This window comes from Pagrus pagrus (genome assembly GCF_965226575.1).
Source record: "Pagrus pagrus genome assembly, chromosome: 23".
Taxonomy (NCBI): Eukaryota; Metazoa; Chordata; class Actinopteri; order Spariformes; family Sparidae; genus Pagrus; species Pagrus pagrus.
The window spans coordinates 1,667,500-1,683,913 of NC_140205.1; the positions used below are offsets into that span (position 1 = coordinate 1,667,500).

At 42.1% G+C, this 16,414-nt stretch overlaps 2 protein-coding genes across 7 annotated transcripts; one reads left to right on the top strand and one right to left on the bottom strand.

Annotated features, from left to right (window-relative positions):
* Nucleotide 1: 1 nt before the first annotated feature.
* Nucleotides 2–9,915, bottom strand: LOC311252327 (bestrophin-3-like). 2 transcript variants are annotated; one of them, XM_084345405.1, is made up of 14 exons: nucleotides 9,797–9,915; nucleotides 9,439–9,597; nucleotides 8,433–8,527; nucleotides 6,190–6,277; nucleotides 5,720–5,865; nucleotides 5,101–5,255; nucleotides 4,125–4,202; nucleotides 3,794–3,946; nucleotides 3,437–3,517; nucleotides 2,693–2,844; nucleotides 2,483–2,573; nucleotides 1,539–1,657; nucleotides 1,196–1,456; nucleotides 2–857 (listed from the first exon to the last, which is right to left on the bottom strand). In XM_084345405.1, exons 2-14 carry the CDS (start codon nucleotides 9,582–9,584, stop codon nucleotides 479–481), a joined length of 1,944 nt encoding a protein of 647 aa, XP_084201531.1. In that variant the 5' UTR covers nucleotides 9,585–9,597; nucleotides 9,797–9,915; the 3' UTR covers nucleotides 2–478. The 2 variants fall into 2 exon arrangements, with proteins under 2 accessions (XP_084201531.1, XP_084201530.1); XM_084345404.1 differs by having other exon boundaries at nucleotides 9,433–9,597.
* A 1,648-nt stretch (nucleotides 9,916–11,563) lies between these two features.
* On the top strand, nucleotides 11,564–15,665 carry LOC311252673 (uncharacterized protein). 5 transcript variants are annotated; one of them, XR_014621563.1, is made up of 7 exons: nucleotides 11,564–11,771; nucleotides 13,050–13,212; nucleotides 14,066–14,167; nucleotides 14,300–14,425; nucleotides 14,950–15,014; nucleotides 15,101–15,142; nucleotides 15,256–15,389. XR_014621563.1 is itself a non-coding variant. In XM_084346034.1 (6 exons), the coding sequence occupies exons 1-6, from the start codon at nucleotides 11,587–11,589 to the stop codon at nucleotides 15,352–15,354; spliced, it is 714 nt and encodes a 237-aa protein (XP_084202160.1). In that variant the 5' UTR covers nucleotides 11,565–11,586; the 3' UTR covers nucleotides 15,355–15,665. The 5 variants fall into 5 exon arrangements, 4 of the variants coding, with proteins under 4 accessions (XP_084202161.1, XP_084202160.1, XP_084202162.1 ...); XM_084346034.1 differs by lacking the exon at nucleotides 14,950–15,014 and having other exon boundaries at nucleotides 11,565–11,771; nucleotides 13,053–13,212; nucleotides 15,256–15,665; XM_084346033.1 differs by lacking the exon at nucleotides 14,950–15,014 and having other exon boundaries at nucleotides 11,570–11,771; nucleotides 15,256–15,665.
* Nucleotides 15,666–16,414: the final 749 nt, after the last annotated feature.

The following is a 16,414-nucleotide window of genomic DNA, read 5'->3' on the forward strand; positions in this document are numbered from 1 at the left end:
CTTCACATTTAGACACGTCAGTCACAACATTTTATTTTAAAAAGTACAGTTTTTGGCGATTCAGCAGCAGCAACCAGTCGTAGATTCATGACTTCAGTTACATTTACAAAAACAGAGAAGTTCAGTGATCCTGAGTGTTTCACCAGCGAGTCGCCGCAGTCCAGGTTTGTTCAGCTGCAGGTCCTCTGATGGCCACTAGATGACGTCAGTGTCAAAACATCTTTACAGAGAGGAAGTGCTGATCAGTCGTGCTGATCAGTCGTGGTGGTCGGTGCTCGTTCTTGTTCGCTTAAAAGTTGAATTATTTTGTGTCTTTCTGAATCTCAGTGACAAAACTGGCAACAAGCCGGAGCTCCAGGTTTAGAAGTATCGAGCTTTCCAAGCATTCGTTGGTTCGAATCAACTTTCCTCTGACTTGTTGGGTCACCAGCTCGTAGACTGGTTCTGTTGGGCTGTAGTATGTTGCTCTGAGTGGCTCTCAGAGCTTTTCTAAGCTCTCTGATTGGGAGTTCGGGTCTTTGGTCTCGTCGCTGTTGTTGGTTCCTTCATCGTCGTCGTCCTCCGTCGCTGCTATTCCCTGGAAGTCGTGGTTGTACTCAGGGTCAGGGAGCTGCAGAGTGTCCGTAGGTGGACCAGGTGATCGTCGGGACTGAAACCGGGCCAGGCCTCGTCTCCGCTTTCCAAGAGCCTTGGGACTCGGCAGGCTGCGCACCGACCCCTTGGACGACTGCCTGGAGAACTGGAGGGAGAACTGACGCCCCCGTGGCCGGGTTGGTGGCCGGTGCTGGATGCTTGACGTCCAGCGAAATGCCTTGGGTCCCAGCTGGGTGGGGGAACAACAGACTGAGGAGCCGGTCCTGGAAATAAAAAGAGCAGAGTCAGACAGCAAGGGGAAGGTAAAAGAGTGAAAGGATAGGATATTCACAAAGTATATTTACAAAGACACGACCGACCTCTGAGCCAATCATCTCAAAACTACAGCAAAGTTTCAAGCTTCAGTTTGAGAGAAAGTTGATTCTCGAGTCTCATTTCCGACTCGTCAAATTCTGATGCTTTGAGATGGCGGCCCGACCCGGCCTGCAGTCCCAAAGCGTCAGTATTTGACGGGTTGAGAGTGAGACTCAAAAATCAACTGTCTTAATTATGGACAGAGTTGGATGAACAAGCAGTTGAAAGTCAGAAGTCCAATAATAACCTCGGGGTGTCCAGGCCTTGTGTTTCCTCGGTCGGCGAGCGGTCCAGTCCATTCTGAGGTTTTGCTGCTTCACCGTTACCAGAAGCAGCCGTGTCCTGACAGACGTCACCGGACAACGGCGGGCTGATGACGAGTTGGGGAAAAACAGCAGAGGGCGAGTTTTCAGGGGACGGAGGGTTGCTGCTGACCTCCCTCAAGGTGGACAGGGTGTCCATGGCCAAGGAGGAGGGTGGACGCGTGGCCTCTGGACTTTGATGGATCCTGGATGGATTGATTGTAAAATGTACGTCAGGAAGAACAACACCAAGACTGGCTTCCTACATTAAAAGGAGCAATCCTGCACCTGAAGTCTGGGAAGAAACTTCCTGTTGCATCGCTGCTGTGTCGTTTGAAGATGGGTCGAGGAGGTCGGAGGTCAGGAGGCTCCTGAACGCTCAGCAGCCGGCGGACTCGACCAAGAACCTGCAGATGCAGAAAAATGTACTGAATGACGTGACACATCAAAAAGTATAAATCATTTAAGGTTCTTACAGATATCTTATAAACTGGTTCAAGAATAAATGAAAGCTGTAGGATTTACAAATTATAAATAAAATATTCTAATACAAAGAAATAAAATCTGATTCAGGCAATAAAACTTACTTTGTTACAAGCCAACATGTCGAGTGCTTTATAATGAATTATTATAAAGAGAGATGCCTTCCCTGGTTAATGACCTCACGTCATTTTCCATTAAATTTGTCTGTAAATTTAATATCTGTAAAGTAGTGACCTCATGTGATCAGGTCACTTCCTGCTTTCTCCACGGGGACAAAGAAGTCGCCTATACTGGTTACTGTTTAGTGTATTTGTAAAATGTGACATGTTTAGATCAATAAAATGTTTCTTCTTTCATAAATTGAGTGTAAATGGTGAAATCAGTGTAAACAGTGTGTTCAAACAGCTGCTAAATGTTGGCAGGTAAGACTTTAGCACTTTAGACACAGAAGCAGACAGGCTGGTACAGCCATGCTGCCACAAACTGACACTTTTTACAAGGAAACAAACAACTTACTGTTTTCATTTAATGCCGAATTTACAAGAAGGAGACAATGATTCAGAAGATTTGCTGTGGCCGTTTCACAAAGTTTGTTCAGTTTCTCCTCATGAAACAACTCTTAAAATCACTACATTTGTGAAGGGAGTCTGGTGATGTTGAGGTTTTGGATCAGTGTGTTCACAAACATCTGCAGGTTAACAGAGATCAGGTCTTCAGGGTGACAGAGGAAGTAAAAATCGTTGGATTACCGACTCTTGCCGCAGGGCGAAAACAGGGTCGTGTTTGAGATGACGACTGTCGCTAACATCAACTTCATCAAACTGCAGGATGTCAGAGAGTCTGGAGGAGACGATGAGACGACAACTCAACACCAACTAATCATCCAACAATACGACAATTCAACAGAGAGAGAGTAATATGTAAAGAGTGTGTGTGTGTGTGTGTGTGTGTGTGTGCACCCCATGTCGGTGGTGGAGCCGAGGAATGATGGGATGCAGTAGTCGGCAGCAGCCAGCGTGTACGGCGGCCTCGCCTCGCTGTCGTTCCAGTACATGTCTTTGGTCATGTGAGGCAGGTTCATGTGCATCTCATCGACAGCCAGCAGAGACACCTGGAGGACATGATGACATCATCAGGTACGTCTTATAACTTGGACTGATTGGAGCTGTGACGCTCTGAGTGTCTTATTTATAATAATAAGAAACTGTTCCCATGGTGATGTCCTTGTTTCTGGTTTTCAGTTTAGATGCTTCCTGTTTTATTTTGGAGAATTCATCCATGTGACTTTCTACTTCCTGTCTTTATTTATTTCCCCGCCCCTTTTTCTGTGAACACCTGTGTTTTAATTGGTTAATTAGTCCCTGTGTATTTAAGCCCTTAGTCGTTGTCAGTCCTAAATCTCCTCCGCCGTGTTTTTGCAGTTTCTTCCTGGTGTTTGTGTTTTTCTTGAGTCTTTTGGATTTTCCCCGCAGCCTGTTTTGTCAGTGTTGTTGCCTTTTTGCAAGCCAGAACAGTTTTCGGTGTTGAATAGAGTTTGACCTGAATCAAAGCGAGATCACTTTCTGTTTCACTAGACACCAAAATACACGTATTTTCTCCTGCAGGACTTCTTTCTTTCATCATAAATGGGTCTCTGTTACTGGCCTGGACGGGGAAACCTGAACATGACACCAGTCGTTCAGCCTCTGTGATTGGCTGCTGACCTGAAGGTTCCTGTCGATGATCCAGTTGGCTTCAAAGTCGTCATCGTCCTCTCCGAACGGGTTGATCAGCTGCTCCGCTACCTAAAAAACAAGGCAGTCGTACATGTAAGTCGATTAGTTTCTCAGAGGATCAAACATTTTTAATTCTTCTATCTTCAACTACAGAACAAACTTTAAATCCTTAGTCCCACAGCTTGTGAGAGCTTCCCTGCAGCTCTCAGTTATTAATAACTGTGTATGTTGTGATATTAATAAAACAGCACAAGGCTCAGAGATGAAATAAGGTCGACCACGTGTCGGTTTATGTCAACAGGAAAATAAGACGAGAATAGAAACGGTCTGAATCATCTGACGCACCTTCAGCCAGCCGGAGTAGAAGAAGAACTGCAGCAGGGTGAAGACGGGGACGTAGAGGTCCAGGTCGTGGCCGGGGTAACGCTGGGCGGGGTCGAGGAACTGACGACCAATCAGACAAGCGACAAAGAAGGTGTAGACGGCGAGAGTGACGACCTGAAGACAGACGGATCAGAGACTTCACTGTGCGTCCCTCCATCCCTCTGTGATGGAGGCTCAGAGCTCTGATTGGGTTACAGTAATGACGGACGCTGATGTGATTAGACGAGCTGCAGTTACATCCGTTTAAACATGTTATGGCGACAGATGTAAGACAGGAAGTAGAGAGACAGGCCTGTGTGTAGACCAGCGGGATGCCGACCCAGTCGTAGCCGAAGAGAGTCGCACACCAGGTCCTGAACAGGTTCATCTCCTGAGGACACACACACACATTCATCAGGGTTGCCAAGTTTGGCAGCAATTAAAAAGGAAACCCAGATTTCTGTGACAGCCCACCCTCTGCAGGAAGCTCACATTACCTACATGTCTGGTTAATGTGGTCACAGACTGACAGGTTCAGACTCTCTTCTGTTTGACTGGTTGTATCTGTGGCCTAACGGGACACTTCACTTCACTTCTGCTCTAATGTGACACCAGAGGCTCAAAGCACTTCTGCTCAGCCCAGTGACCCTTCGGTTGACCCAAATAACTGCTTTTGGATATTTGCCCTGAACGTCACTCCAGCTGGCAGCAAACGTTTATTTAACACCAGACAAACCTAGAAATTAAAATCGGTTTGACGTCAAAACACAAATTTGGCTTGACATCATCTTCCAACGTTGAATATTGGTTTCTAATATCTCGATGGTGATCCTTGGAAACTGTTTGGAGAAGGTCAGGCACTAATAATACTCGCAGGTGTTTAGACAAACCATCATATGGAGGCAGAACAACAATGTTTGGTAATTAATAGTCAATAAATGCTCTTCTGCTAAAACTGTCGTGCTGCTAATATTAGCCGCTAACTTCAAGGAACTAGTGAGACGCTCCACGATCTCTGATTGCTGTGAAACAACCGTCCATTGGAGTGAACGGAGATGATGCCACTCTGGACACCACCAGCGACCCTACTGTCCGGTTCTGATAGAACTGATGCTACAGCAGCTATGCTAACCTCTGGAGGAGCCGCCACAGGTTGATGTGATCTCGCTCCTGTCTTGTTGCCTCTCACCTGTTTGTCCGAGTATTTTCTGTTAAAGATTTCTTTCCCACCCTCTAAATTCACATTTCAACACAGAACATATAAAGCTTCGTGTGATCCCGTGCGTCACATTGAGAATGTTCTGCAGGTCGATGCTGTCTTGGATGCGTCCTTCCTGTCGAGCTTTAGACGCCAAGTTGGAGAACCAGACGACAGGAATCCAGTACTTCAGATGAGGAGAGCGGATGTTCTCGAACACCTTCCTCTCCTCTGGAGTCATGAAACCTGCAGGTGGGCACAAAAACCAGCCATCTCTACCTGATCTCTAATGGATGCTGCAGAGTTGTAGTTGAAAATAATCTTCTAGCGGAAATCAACAGCAAATGTTGATGATAAAATTCCCATATCTGTCTGCGTCCCCTCTAAAGTCTATCCATTGTTTCTTGGCTGTAAAACTGATCTGTGATCTGTCTTTCAGATGATGTCGTGTCACATCCTGAGAGCTTTAACTCTGAACAGAACAAGAAGATTCAGCTCATCACAACCCGCTCGGCTCTCTGCAGCTCTCTGTCCTCCTCTAATTGGAAAATAACAAACCAATCCCTCGGGTCCAGATGAGGACGGTTACAGGAAGGAACGAGAAGAGCCGGGAAGGACGTGAACTCCATCTGACTTCTATCATTGCAGTGTAAACACGCTGACACAGCAGTGACAGTGCAGATACAGCCGTCACAAACACTCGGCCTCACCTGCCTCGACCACGTGGTCCATGGTCGGGAAGCGTTTGCAGACGGCGGTGCTGACGGAGCGGAAGATGAGCAGCGACGTGAGGTTGACGTAACGCACGAGCGTCCGGCGCAGCAGGCGGCCATATTCATCTTTACCCTTAACACAGCTGGAGGAAGCAGAAGAGACGAGATGACTTTAATCACATGAAGTACCTCAAACCCACCTGAACTACAAACTCACTCTGTGTTTATGTTTATTTTTAAAGTTACAAGACATAATTATGAGAATGAATCCTCTCCAGCGTCTCCAACCAACCAACCTGACTTTCACAACATTCTGGAAAATAATAATCATCCGTGGTTTAGAGGGCGAATGGGCTTTTAAAAGCCACACTGTAGAAATCAATAACACAGAGTCACTTCTCATAAAGTCTCGTTATGTAATAATTCTCATAATAAGCTCATTTCCTCCCTCTACGGTTTGAGCGTACCTGGAGATGTGGAACATGAGTCGGTCGGGCCACGGCAGGTTGACAAACTGATTCCACCAGCGATTCACCACCAGAGTCACGTAGAAACCTGAAACACAAACCACTCAGTCACATTACGTACAAATCAAACTTTATCAGCACTTCATCCCAAACACCAGCTGACATTTTGTACAATTTACATAAAAGGAATAGTTTTAAATATCAAGCTAGAGCCACTGGGCAGCTAGCTACTGCTACGAGGCTAACGCTCCTTCACCTAAACATTATCAACAACAACAGCTGCTGGAAATAATACTACTTCTAAAAACAGGAAGCAGGGGTAAACAGCTAGCCTAGCTTAGTCCAACTGTACAAAAAATGTGCCTGACAAGACCTCTAAAGGCGTCATATGTCATTTCTTAGGGGGTAGCAGTTTATGCTAGGCTAAGCTAACAGCTGCCCGCGGTATCCTAGCGTACAGCCATGAGAGTGGTGTCAATCAAGCTCAAGTTAAACTTTTAGCTTACGTTATATGTTTTAGGTGTTTTTAACATCACATTTGTTTGTAGCATTTGTTACGTGTACATTTTATCTGTGTTAGCATGTGCTAACATGTTTGCTGTGCTAATGGTGTGTTTAGCAGATGTTTATTGTGCTCTCAGCCTGTTGAGTGTGTGTCTCGTCTCTGTTTAGCATGTGTTTAATGTGTGTTGAGCAAAGTCATATTGATTAAAGCGACTTAAATCAATGTATATCCACTGTCATGTGCCTCAGGTGTGGATGTTACCTTTGTTTTACACAGGGTTGTTTCAAGGTCGACGCTGAGTGAAGGGAACATATGGATACTGTGTGTCTGCCTGTCGGTGTGAATCAGGGTGGAGATCAGATACACAAACACTCAAACGGCTTTTAGCCACTCGCTGCTCGTTAATGACCTGTTTCCATTAGCAGCCTGCTAATGAGGCAACCGAACACCCCGTCTGTCTGATGGTCGTGCTCTCTCCTCAGACGGGAAACAGAGTTATAGTTATATTTTAGATTTATTAAGCTTCTGTTTTATTGACGTATTCAGATTTTTACTTAAAGGTGAAATATGTAAAAGTTTTAGTTTAAAAAACAGTTTAAATTATCAGCAGAATGTGAAGAAATAGAAGTAACATTAAGTCAAAGATGTCTGTGAACCCTGCTGCAGAGATATCTATATCTTCCTCTCAGCGGTCCAGCTAGCTGCACAGCTAACTGAGCTAAAAAGCTAACAGTAGCTACAGTCATGCATGTATAAACCGAACACAGCAGCAGTTAGCAGTTACTATATGCTGCCCCTCTTTGTTGGGAGTTCAACAGGTGGCCATTTTTTACACATTGCACCTTCAAGTTAAAGTAACACAGCGAACAAATACTGTAAAGATTTTACTCTTACTTACTTTTAAGTACTGTACTGAAGACCAATGTTGAGGTACTTGTACTTTACTGGAGTATTCCCATTTTCTGATACTTCATATTTCCACTCTGAGGCAGATATTGTACTTTTTACTCTTCTGTCTACTCTATTGATACGATTACTTTAGTTACAAGTTACTTTACAGATAACATGCTGTATTTTCCATCAGATAAAACAAACACTCGTTCTGATAATCAGAAAAATGCTGAACATCAGATTCAATAATCAGTCGACCCAAAGTATACAATATATACATACATGTAAATATACTGTGTGTATTATTTACTTTTACTTTTGGTACTTAATTACATTTAATATCAGATACTTTAAGACCTTTACTCGAGTACCATTCACATGGGTGACTTTCACTCTTAGTAACAATATCTTTACTTTTACTCGAGTACTCGTGGACTTTTGGGTACTTTTTACAACACTGGGTGAAGGTGGAGCTAATTTAAACTACTTTATATACAGCTGTGTGTCTTAATCATAATAATACTGAGTTTATTAGTAAGTTTACATTTTGTATTAACTATATTGTGCATGTATGTCAAATAAATGTAGTTGGAAGTATAAGAAGTGACACTGTGCGGTGGTTTACAGTCCACCATGTTGATCTGTCGGTGTGTCTGAGTCTCAGCTCTGGTCTCTGAGGACTAATATTAGCTCCTCCTGTGATTATTAATAATAACAACACACCAGCTCTGTTCTCTGATCCATTGACGAGGCTGTAATCTGTGAACATCTGAACGGATGATCACGTTATCTATCAGCGGTCTAACTGCTGCTGGTGTCGATCGTTAGGAAGTAATCTGAGACGTACCCAGAACGAAGGTGACGGGAATCTGCTCTGCGTATTTATCACAGTACATGGAGAGTTTCTCAAACAGCCTCTTCTGATGGTCGACGAGGACGAGCCTGCAGCACAGACGACACGACCAGTAGTTAGTTACGCAAAGTAACAGAGTACATTTAATCAAGAAGTGAACTTAAGTACAAGTACAGTACAAGTACTAGAAGTACAAGGTTGTGGTGGTTAGAGCTGATTCATTAATCTGTTGTTTGGTCTTTAAAATGTCAGAAAAAGGTGAAACTGATCGATCAGTGTTTCCCAAAGACCCAGAAGACGACCTCAGATGTGTTTTACTCCACTACATGCATCTCATAACTTTAGTTACTAGTTACTTTGCAGATTACTGGATCTGATGATTGACTAGGCAGCTAATCAGTCGACCCAAAGTTAAAAGTATAAATGTTCATGTTATTATACAGAATTTTATTTACTTTTACTCATAATTTGAATACTTAAGTACTTTTGTACCATTTTGAGGTACTTGTACTTTACTAGCTTAATTCCATGTTCTGATACTTTATACTTCAATTTCACTACTTTTTTGAGGTAAATATTGTACTTTTTACTCCACTACGTGTATTTGCTAACTTTAGTTACTAGTTACTCTGCAGAAAATCAACCGTGCAGCTATCGGTCGACACATAATATACAGAAAATACATGTAAATATATGAATAAGTTCCTTTTACTCGTACTTTTGATACTTTATTACATTTAATATCAGATACTTTAAGACTTTTACTTGATTACTATTCATTAGGGTGACTGTCACTTTTGCCAAAGCAATATTTTAACATAATATCTTTACTTTTACTCGAGTATGACTTCTGGGTACTTTTTAACAACACTGTAGAAGAAGAATACAGAATAATAAACACTTTAACAGTAGAAATTAGAGCCATGTGTTAATGTGTGTGTGTGTGTGTGTGTGTGTGTGTGTGTGTGTGTGTGTGTGTGTGTGTGTGTGAGACCTGTACACGAGGCTCAGCACGGTGTAGAGCAGCACGAACAGGATGAACTCTCTGTACAGCAGCTTGTAGATGCTTCCTCTCCAGCGCAGCAGCAGCCGGTGGAAACTGAAGAAGGTGGCGTTCGCTACTTTACTGGAGTACGTGACGGTCATCCTGAGAGAGCAGCTGACAGACAGGCAGGCAGGCAGACAGACAGGCAGAAAGACAGACAGGCAGGCAGACAGACAGACAGACAGGCAGGCAGACAGACTCTCATTACTCTGCTTTCCCTCACAGCCTGCATAATAAACACCTTTTTAACATGCAGACTTTTGTCATGACTGTAAATAATAACTTGTTGTTGTCTTCAAAGTGTTTTACTCACAGAAACCTCACAGTCGTCTTTGTTTCGTCTCAGCTGTTTTTCCATCAAGCTTCTTCTTTCCTCATTTGTTTTGTTCCAAATGCCTCCCAGCCAACCACTGCCTCCCCCTCATCTCTCTCTCTCTCTCTCTCTGTGTGATGCTCTCTCGCTCGCTCTCACCAGGATGCTGTCCAGTTGCCCAGTAATGCAAGGCAGCAGCACACACACACACACACACACACACACACACACACACAGAGTTGAATTGATGATCCGACAAGCTAAATGTAGTCATGTTTCAGCTGTTTGTGTGTGTGTGTGTGTGTGTGTGTGTGTGCATAGATAGCATTGGTGGTAAACATGTATAAACAGAAACGCTGTCAGAGACAACGTGATGTCACACCACAATCATTTTATCCAGGGTTTTGATTTTTAAAGGAACAGTTCACCTAAAAAAGGTCACTCATCAGCCATCGTCTCCTCCTGATGATATAAAGTCAGGCTCAGCCATCGTCTCCTCCTGATGATATAAAGTCAGGCTCAGTCATCATCTGCTCCTGATGATATAAAGTCAGGCTCAGCCATCGTCTCCTCCTGATGATATAAAGTCAGGCTCAGCCATCGTCTCCTCCTGATGATATAAAGTCAGGCTCAGTCATCGTCTCCTCCTGATGATATAAAGTCAGGCTCAGTCATCTCCTCCTGATGATATAAAGTCAGGTGAAGTCTCGTAGTCCACAGAACATTTCTGGAGCTTCACAGTAAAACAGAGTTGCAGCGTTCTGCTGAACACCTGAAGCAGCTGGAGATGATTTAAACATCAGTTGTCTCCATGCAGCTCGTCTGCTGTGATCACAGAGATCACAGCCTGATCTGAGGAGATGATATTTACGACCTTAATTAAGATGAAATCTTTACTGGAGCTGCTGAGGTAAAGGCGTTAGTGTGCACCATGTCCAGGTTGTGAATAACGTCTTCAAGCTTCTGAAATGTGAATATTTTCCTGTGTTGCTCGTCCTTTGTGTTTTAAAAAGTTCCCTGAAAAGTCATAATTGTGAAGATATTGTGTTAAAATATTACTTTGGTAAAAGTGAAAGTCACACATACAAATAGAGCTTCAGTAAATGTACTTTAGTTTAAAAACTACAAGTAAAGTTTAGTTTAAAAACTACAAGTAAAACTAAACTTATACTATGAGTCGACTGATTATTGGATCTTATATTCAGCATTCTTCTGATTATTGGAATCAGTATTTTTTCATCTGATGACTGGTAAAATAAATTAATTAAAACGTGCTTCTGTGGCCTCTGCTGAGGTAATAATGTGCACAGGTACTGACTGAAGTTATAAGATGACTGTAGTGGAGTAGAAACACAACATTTGTCTTGAATGATTAAAGTACAAGTACCTCAAAATTGTCCTTAAGTACGTTACTTGAGTAAATGTACTTTGTTACAAAACATGACATCTGAGGACGCCATCTTGGACTTTGGGAAACACTGATTGACATTTTTTCGCTGTTTTCAGACATTTTATAAAATCGATTAATTGAGCAAATGATCAACAGATTAATGGCCAATGAGAATAATCAATAGCTGCAGCTCTGATCGCCATTCACGTGGTGTTTGACGCTCAAATGATGGATTTCAGGTGGTTTTCCTTTAAAGCTGAGCCATGATGGCGGATGTTATTTCTGTACGGCAGAAATTAAGCAGAGTGAGACGTCTTCGCTTCGTTGGTTGGTTTCTTCTGCGCAGGCGCAGAGTGGTTCCCTCCTCAGAAGGACCAGCACGCGGAGGACCCTCGTATAAATGTGGCTCCGCCGTCACGCGGCGCTGATCTCCGGTCAGTTTGCCGTCTTCTCTCCGCTTCTTCTTCGTGTCGTCAGCTGCTCTCAGACCGGCGCTCCTCCTGCTCCGCCCCGGACGGACGGTTTCGCGGTAAAATCAAGTGCGGACACGCAGACAAACAGCAGCAGAGACCCCGCAAACACCAGGTGAGTCAGAGTTTACCTGTTTAACGGTTAGTTTGTGTTCATGTTTGTGCTGGTGGTTAGCTGTCCGTCATGTTAAACGCACCGTTAACCGTTAGCTAACTAGGTAGCAAACAAGCTAGCTAACGTTTGCTCTGATCAACAGAGAGGCAGATACATGTGGTGGTATCAAATACCTGCAGTCAGAGGTTTACTGGAGTAAAAGTAAACAAGTATTGTTATCAAATTGTACTTCAAATGCCACAAGTAAAAGTACCTTTCAAAGTGATATACATTATTGGAGTATGACGCAGTCATGTGTTCATCATGTTTATTGTTGCAGCAGTTAAAAGTGGGTATCTTAATCTATAATGCTGAATCATGATTTATTTATTTATTTATATGTTGTATTGTCAACCTGAATCTACAAAGTAATTAAAGTCAATCATATTAATGTAGTACTTGAGTAAATGTACTCAGTTACTTTCCACCACTAGAACTGATGATGGTCCTCAGCCTGCTCTTTATATGGAGGACCAAGACTGACAAAATAATAAATACATATGCTGCCATAGTTTTACCAAACATGATATGGAAGATAAATAAAGGCATTGAATGAATAACTTGTGGACAGCCCTCTTTTTATAATGAAGCAGCATGGATAAAGAAATGTAGAAGAAAAATAGAGAGTTGAATAAGTTTGGGTAAATAAATGAGGTGGAAAAATATTGAATACATATTAAAATGTAGATGTAAATAAATGAATAAGGTTATTATAGAAGCAAGCAAGTTAAAACAAATATCAAGTCAAATATGAGAAACATTTGAGACGTATAAACAAAATTGAATACAGAAGCAAATTAAAACATCTCACATTTCATAAATACATTAATATTTACATTTATATTTTAATGTTTTTGAGTCGTTTAATGGCATGTTAATTATTTGTATTTCTTTATTTTTTTTTATTTTTGGTCCTCCATACTTACAACCATTCATTACAGAAATTAAAGATTAGTGTTTTTTTTAATCTATAGCCATATTCTAAAACTATTTTCATAATATATGTTCTACTATAATATGAATATAGTAAGTTATTCAAAACATTTGATACATGGAAACATTTTAACAAAACTACTTTTATCAATATTCTCATTTAATACTCAAACTCGTTATTATTTATTTATTTAAATGAATCTGTCAGTTATCAGCCTCCAGGACTGTCGCAGACTTCAGACTTCAGTTTACTGTAATAAACACCTGTTTGACCACCTGTCCTCTCTCTGTTCTGCACATGCTCAGTAGAGTCATGCCGTCCAACGTGGAGATCAAAGCCAAAGTGAGCGACCCAACAAAGTTTGGAGAGAAGGCCGCCCAGCTCAGCCAATCAGAGGGCACGATCATCGGACAGCACGACACCTTCTTCAACTGCAGCCAAGGACGACTGAAGCTACGAGACTTCATGGTGTGTGTGTGTGTGTGTGTGTGTGTGTGTGTGTGTGTGTGTGTGTGTGTGTGGCTCCATCATCAGCACCAGGCACTGTACTGTGGGCTCCACCTGGTGGCCGCAGGGAGCATTACACTAACTGTAGTTGGTTTAAAATCCTTCACATCCTGAATCTTTGATCCAAAGCAGAAATCAAACCAAGCCTTCAGTTTTCAGCCTCTTAAATGTGAAAATCTGCTGATTTCCTTCATTTTATATCATTACAGACTGAATATCTTTGAGTTTAAGACATTTTATTAATCAAACAAAAACAGAGTCACAGTAATAACAGCGCTCCGTCTAACCCTCTGAGTTTGACTGGATTCAGATCTTTTACTGAAATGAAAGTACAAATACCACAGTGTAGAAATACACAAAATAAAACAGGTTTGACTTCAGATAATCAATATTGATCGTTGCAGTGTCATTAGAAACAATATACAAGTAAAAGAAAAAATCCCAAAGCAACATTCACTGAATTAATACTGAAAATAAAAAAAACCCCAAAATGAGCAAAAAATAATGCATGTATGAAATGAAAGTTAAGACAAAAACACACAAATAAAAGATAATACAGTATAATAACTTTTTTTAAGAAAAACATTAAAAATGTATAAATACAAAAATAAAAATAAAGATGACATAAGATGTATAAAAGACAAACAAAATCACATGGATAAAAAAATAAAAAACTAATTGATGGAAAAAGGACAAATGAAAAGTAAACACTGTAATTCATGATTCTTATATTAGTTAAAAATAAAGTACTGTTGCCAGAATAAACCACATATTGTGTCCTGGTTATTAAACTAACTCTTTGTTTGTTTGTTAGAACGAGTCCGGTCAGCTGATCTTCTACGAGCGTCCCGACACCGATGGACCCAAACTGTCCCGTTACTCCATCAGTCCGACCAGTGACCCGTCCAGCCTGCGGGTAAACACCAACTAACCTGTGTGTGTGTGTCTGTCATTACACCCTGTCATTAATTCAGATTAATGACTGTCTGTGCGTGTGTGTGTGTGTGTGTGTGTGTGTGTGTGTGTGTGTGTGTGTGTGTGTGTGTAGACCGTGCTGTCAGACGCCCTCGGGGTTAAAGGGGAGGTCCGAAAAGAGCGACGGCTGTTTCTGATTGGTCAGACCAGAGTTCACCTGGACACAGTGGAGGGCCTGGGGCACTACATGGAGCTGGAGGTAACACACACACACACACACACACCCCTTATAACTGGTGTTGAATCGATTACGTGATTAGTTAATATAAAGAAAATATTGATAAAGTCTTTTAAAGTGATTTAAAAGAAGTGATGCAGCTCTCAGACGTCCACACTCTATATAATGTACTAAAATAAACTATATATATATATATCTTTGTCATGAGAGAAGGATTTGTTGGAAAAGACAGAACCACGGTGACGCTGTAATATTTATTAAAATATACATATAATAAGATTAAGTTCACCTGAGAGTTTACAGGATATGAGAGGAGAAGAAGTCAACAGAAGTCCCTGTTGAACTATGAAATACAGCAGCAGCATCTTACAGAACAGCCTGAAGTAACGTCCACACGGTGCTTTGTTGGAGGTGTCGCTGAGTAAACCCATCACCTCCACAGCACCGCGCGTCCTCCGCTGTGTCGTCACAGCGTCGTGACTGTCGCTGACTGTCGCTGACTTATTTGATTTAAAGCTCGACAGAGTTTGAAAGTGTTTTCCCAGACGGCAGACAGAGCAGAGGAGCAGGAAGTCTTTTCTCAGAGACAAACTTCCTGAAAGACAAACAGGTGCGAGTAAATGTGTGATGAACAAAATGGATCCAGAGTTCAGTGAGTGTGAAGTCACCTGTTGAATGACCCGTTTGTTTGTTCAGGTGGTGATGCGTCCAGAGCAGACTGTTGAGGAGGGACAGCAGGTGGGTTTGAGTTTCTATTCATTTGATTTTAAAAACACAAATATGTAAAACCGGTCAAACTCAGTCACATCATGTTCAACCTGAAGTCTTAAACACTGTGTATTTGTATTTAGGTGGCCGAGGACCTGATGGAGAAACTGGGTGTTTCTAAGGAGAGTCTGGTGACTGGAGCGTACATGGACCTGATCCTGAAGGGACACAAAGAGACATAAAACAAACGCACGTCTCGAACAGAGAGCAGCATGTAGTGACCAGATTAAAACGCTGATATTTGCAAAATTACAGACTAATGTCTTTAAAAACAGTGAATAAAGTCCACCAGTAGAAACAGGTATAATGTTTAGAGGGCAGTCATCAGAGTAGCCTGTAACCACAACATTCTGTAGTATTCACACTGTAATCAGATTACAGTTGTTAGATTTGTTTCTGTGAAATATTTCCATGTTTGAATGTGATAAACTGATCTCAAAGTTAAAGCAGAAGTCGTTTTTGTCTTAATAAATGTTCAGACACAAACACAACACTTCAGTCTCGACCAAACTGACTGTTTGTTCACCTTGATAACAGATTTTACCGACGTGGCACCGACCTGAAACAAAACACAAAAGTGATGAAGTGTTTCTGGACTTTAAAGCTGCATTAACCAGTGTTTTGCCACTAGAGGGCAGAAATTGTAGAGATTGTGAAGGAATGTGATTCAGACAGTCTCGTTCCCTGAGAAGGAACAGTGATGATAGTGATACTCTGACTTTTTGTTCTTCAGGCCAACTTCAACCCACTGACCTCAACCAGCTGATCCACATCCTACAAAGCTGGGTTTGACAGGGTCTTCTGTTCTGCACCACATTTCTTAACTGAGCTGTGTTCAGCCTCAGAAATCAAAGTTAGGCTGCCAAGCAAACACAAATAACAATGGTACGGTTGAGAGAAACATGCTAACTCTAACCCAAACTGAGCCGGTTTAATCAGAAAATAATAAACGGGACAAACACCAGCAGCTCCGGCCTCGAGGCAACTCTCAGGAGACACTTTCCCCTCTGATGGGGCTTTTTATATCCCAATGTTACGATGATGCAGGGCTCAGAGGATGATGACTGTCACATGGGCGATGGCTTCGCTCTATCAGCCCAACCCGAGTCAGAGATTCTGGAGGAAGAGAGTTGATTGCAACCCAAAGTTCTGGTATTTGATGAGCTGGGTGACTCAACAATCGACACTGTATCTCCAGAATCGCTCACTGTTCACCGACAAATCCTGCCGAGTCTGTCTTGA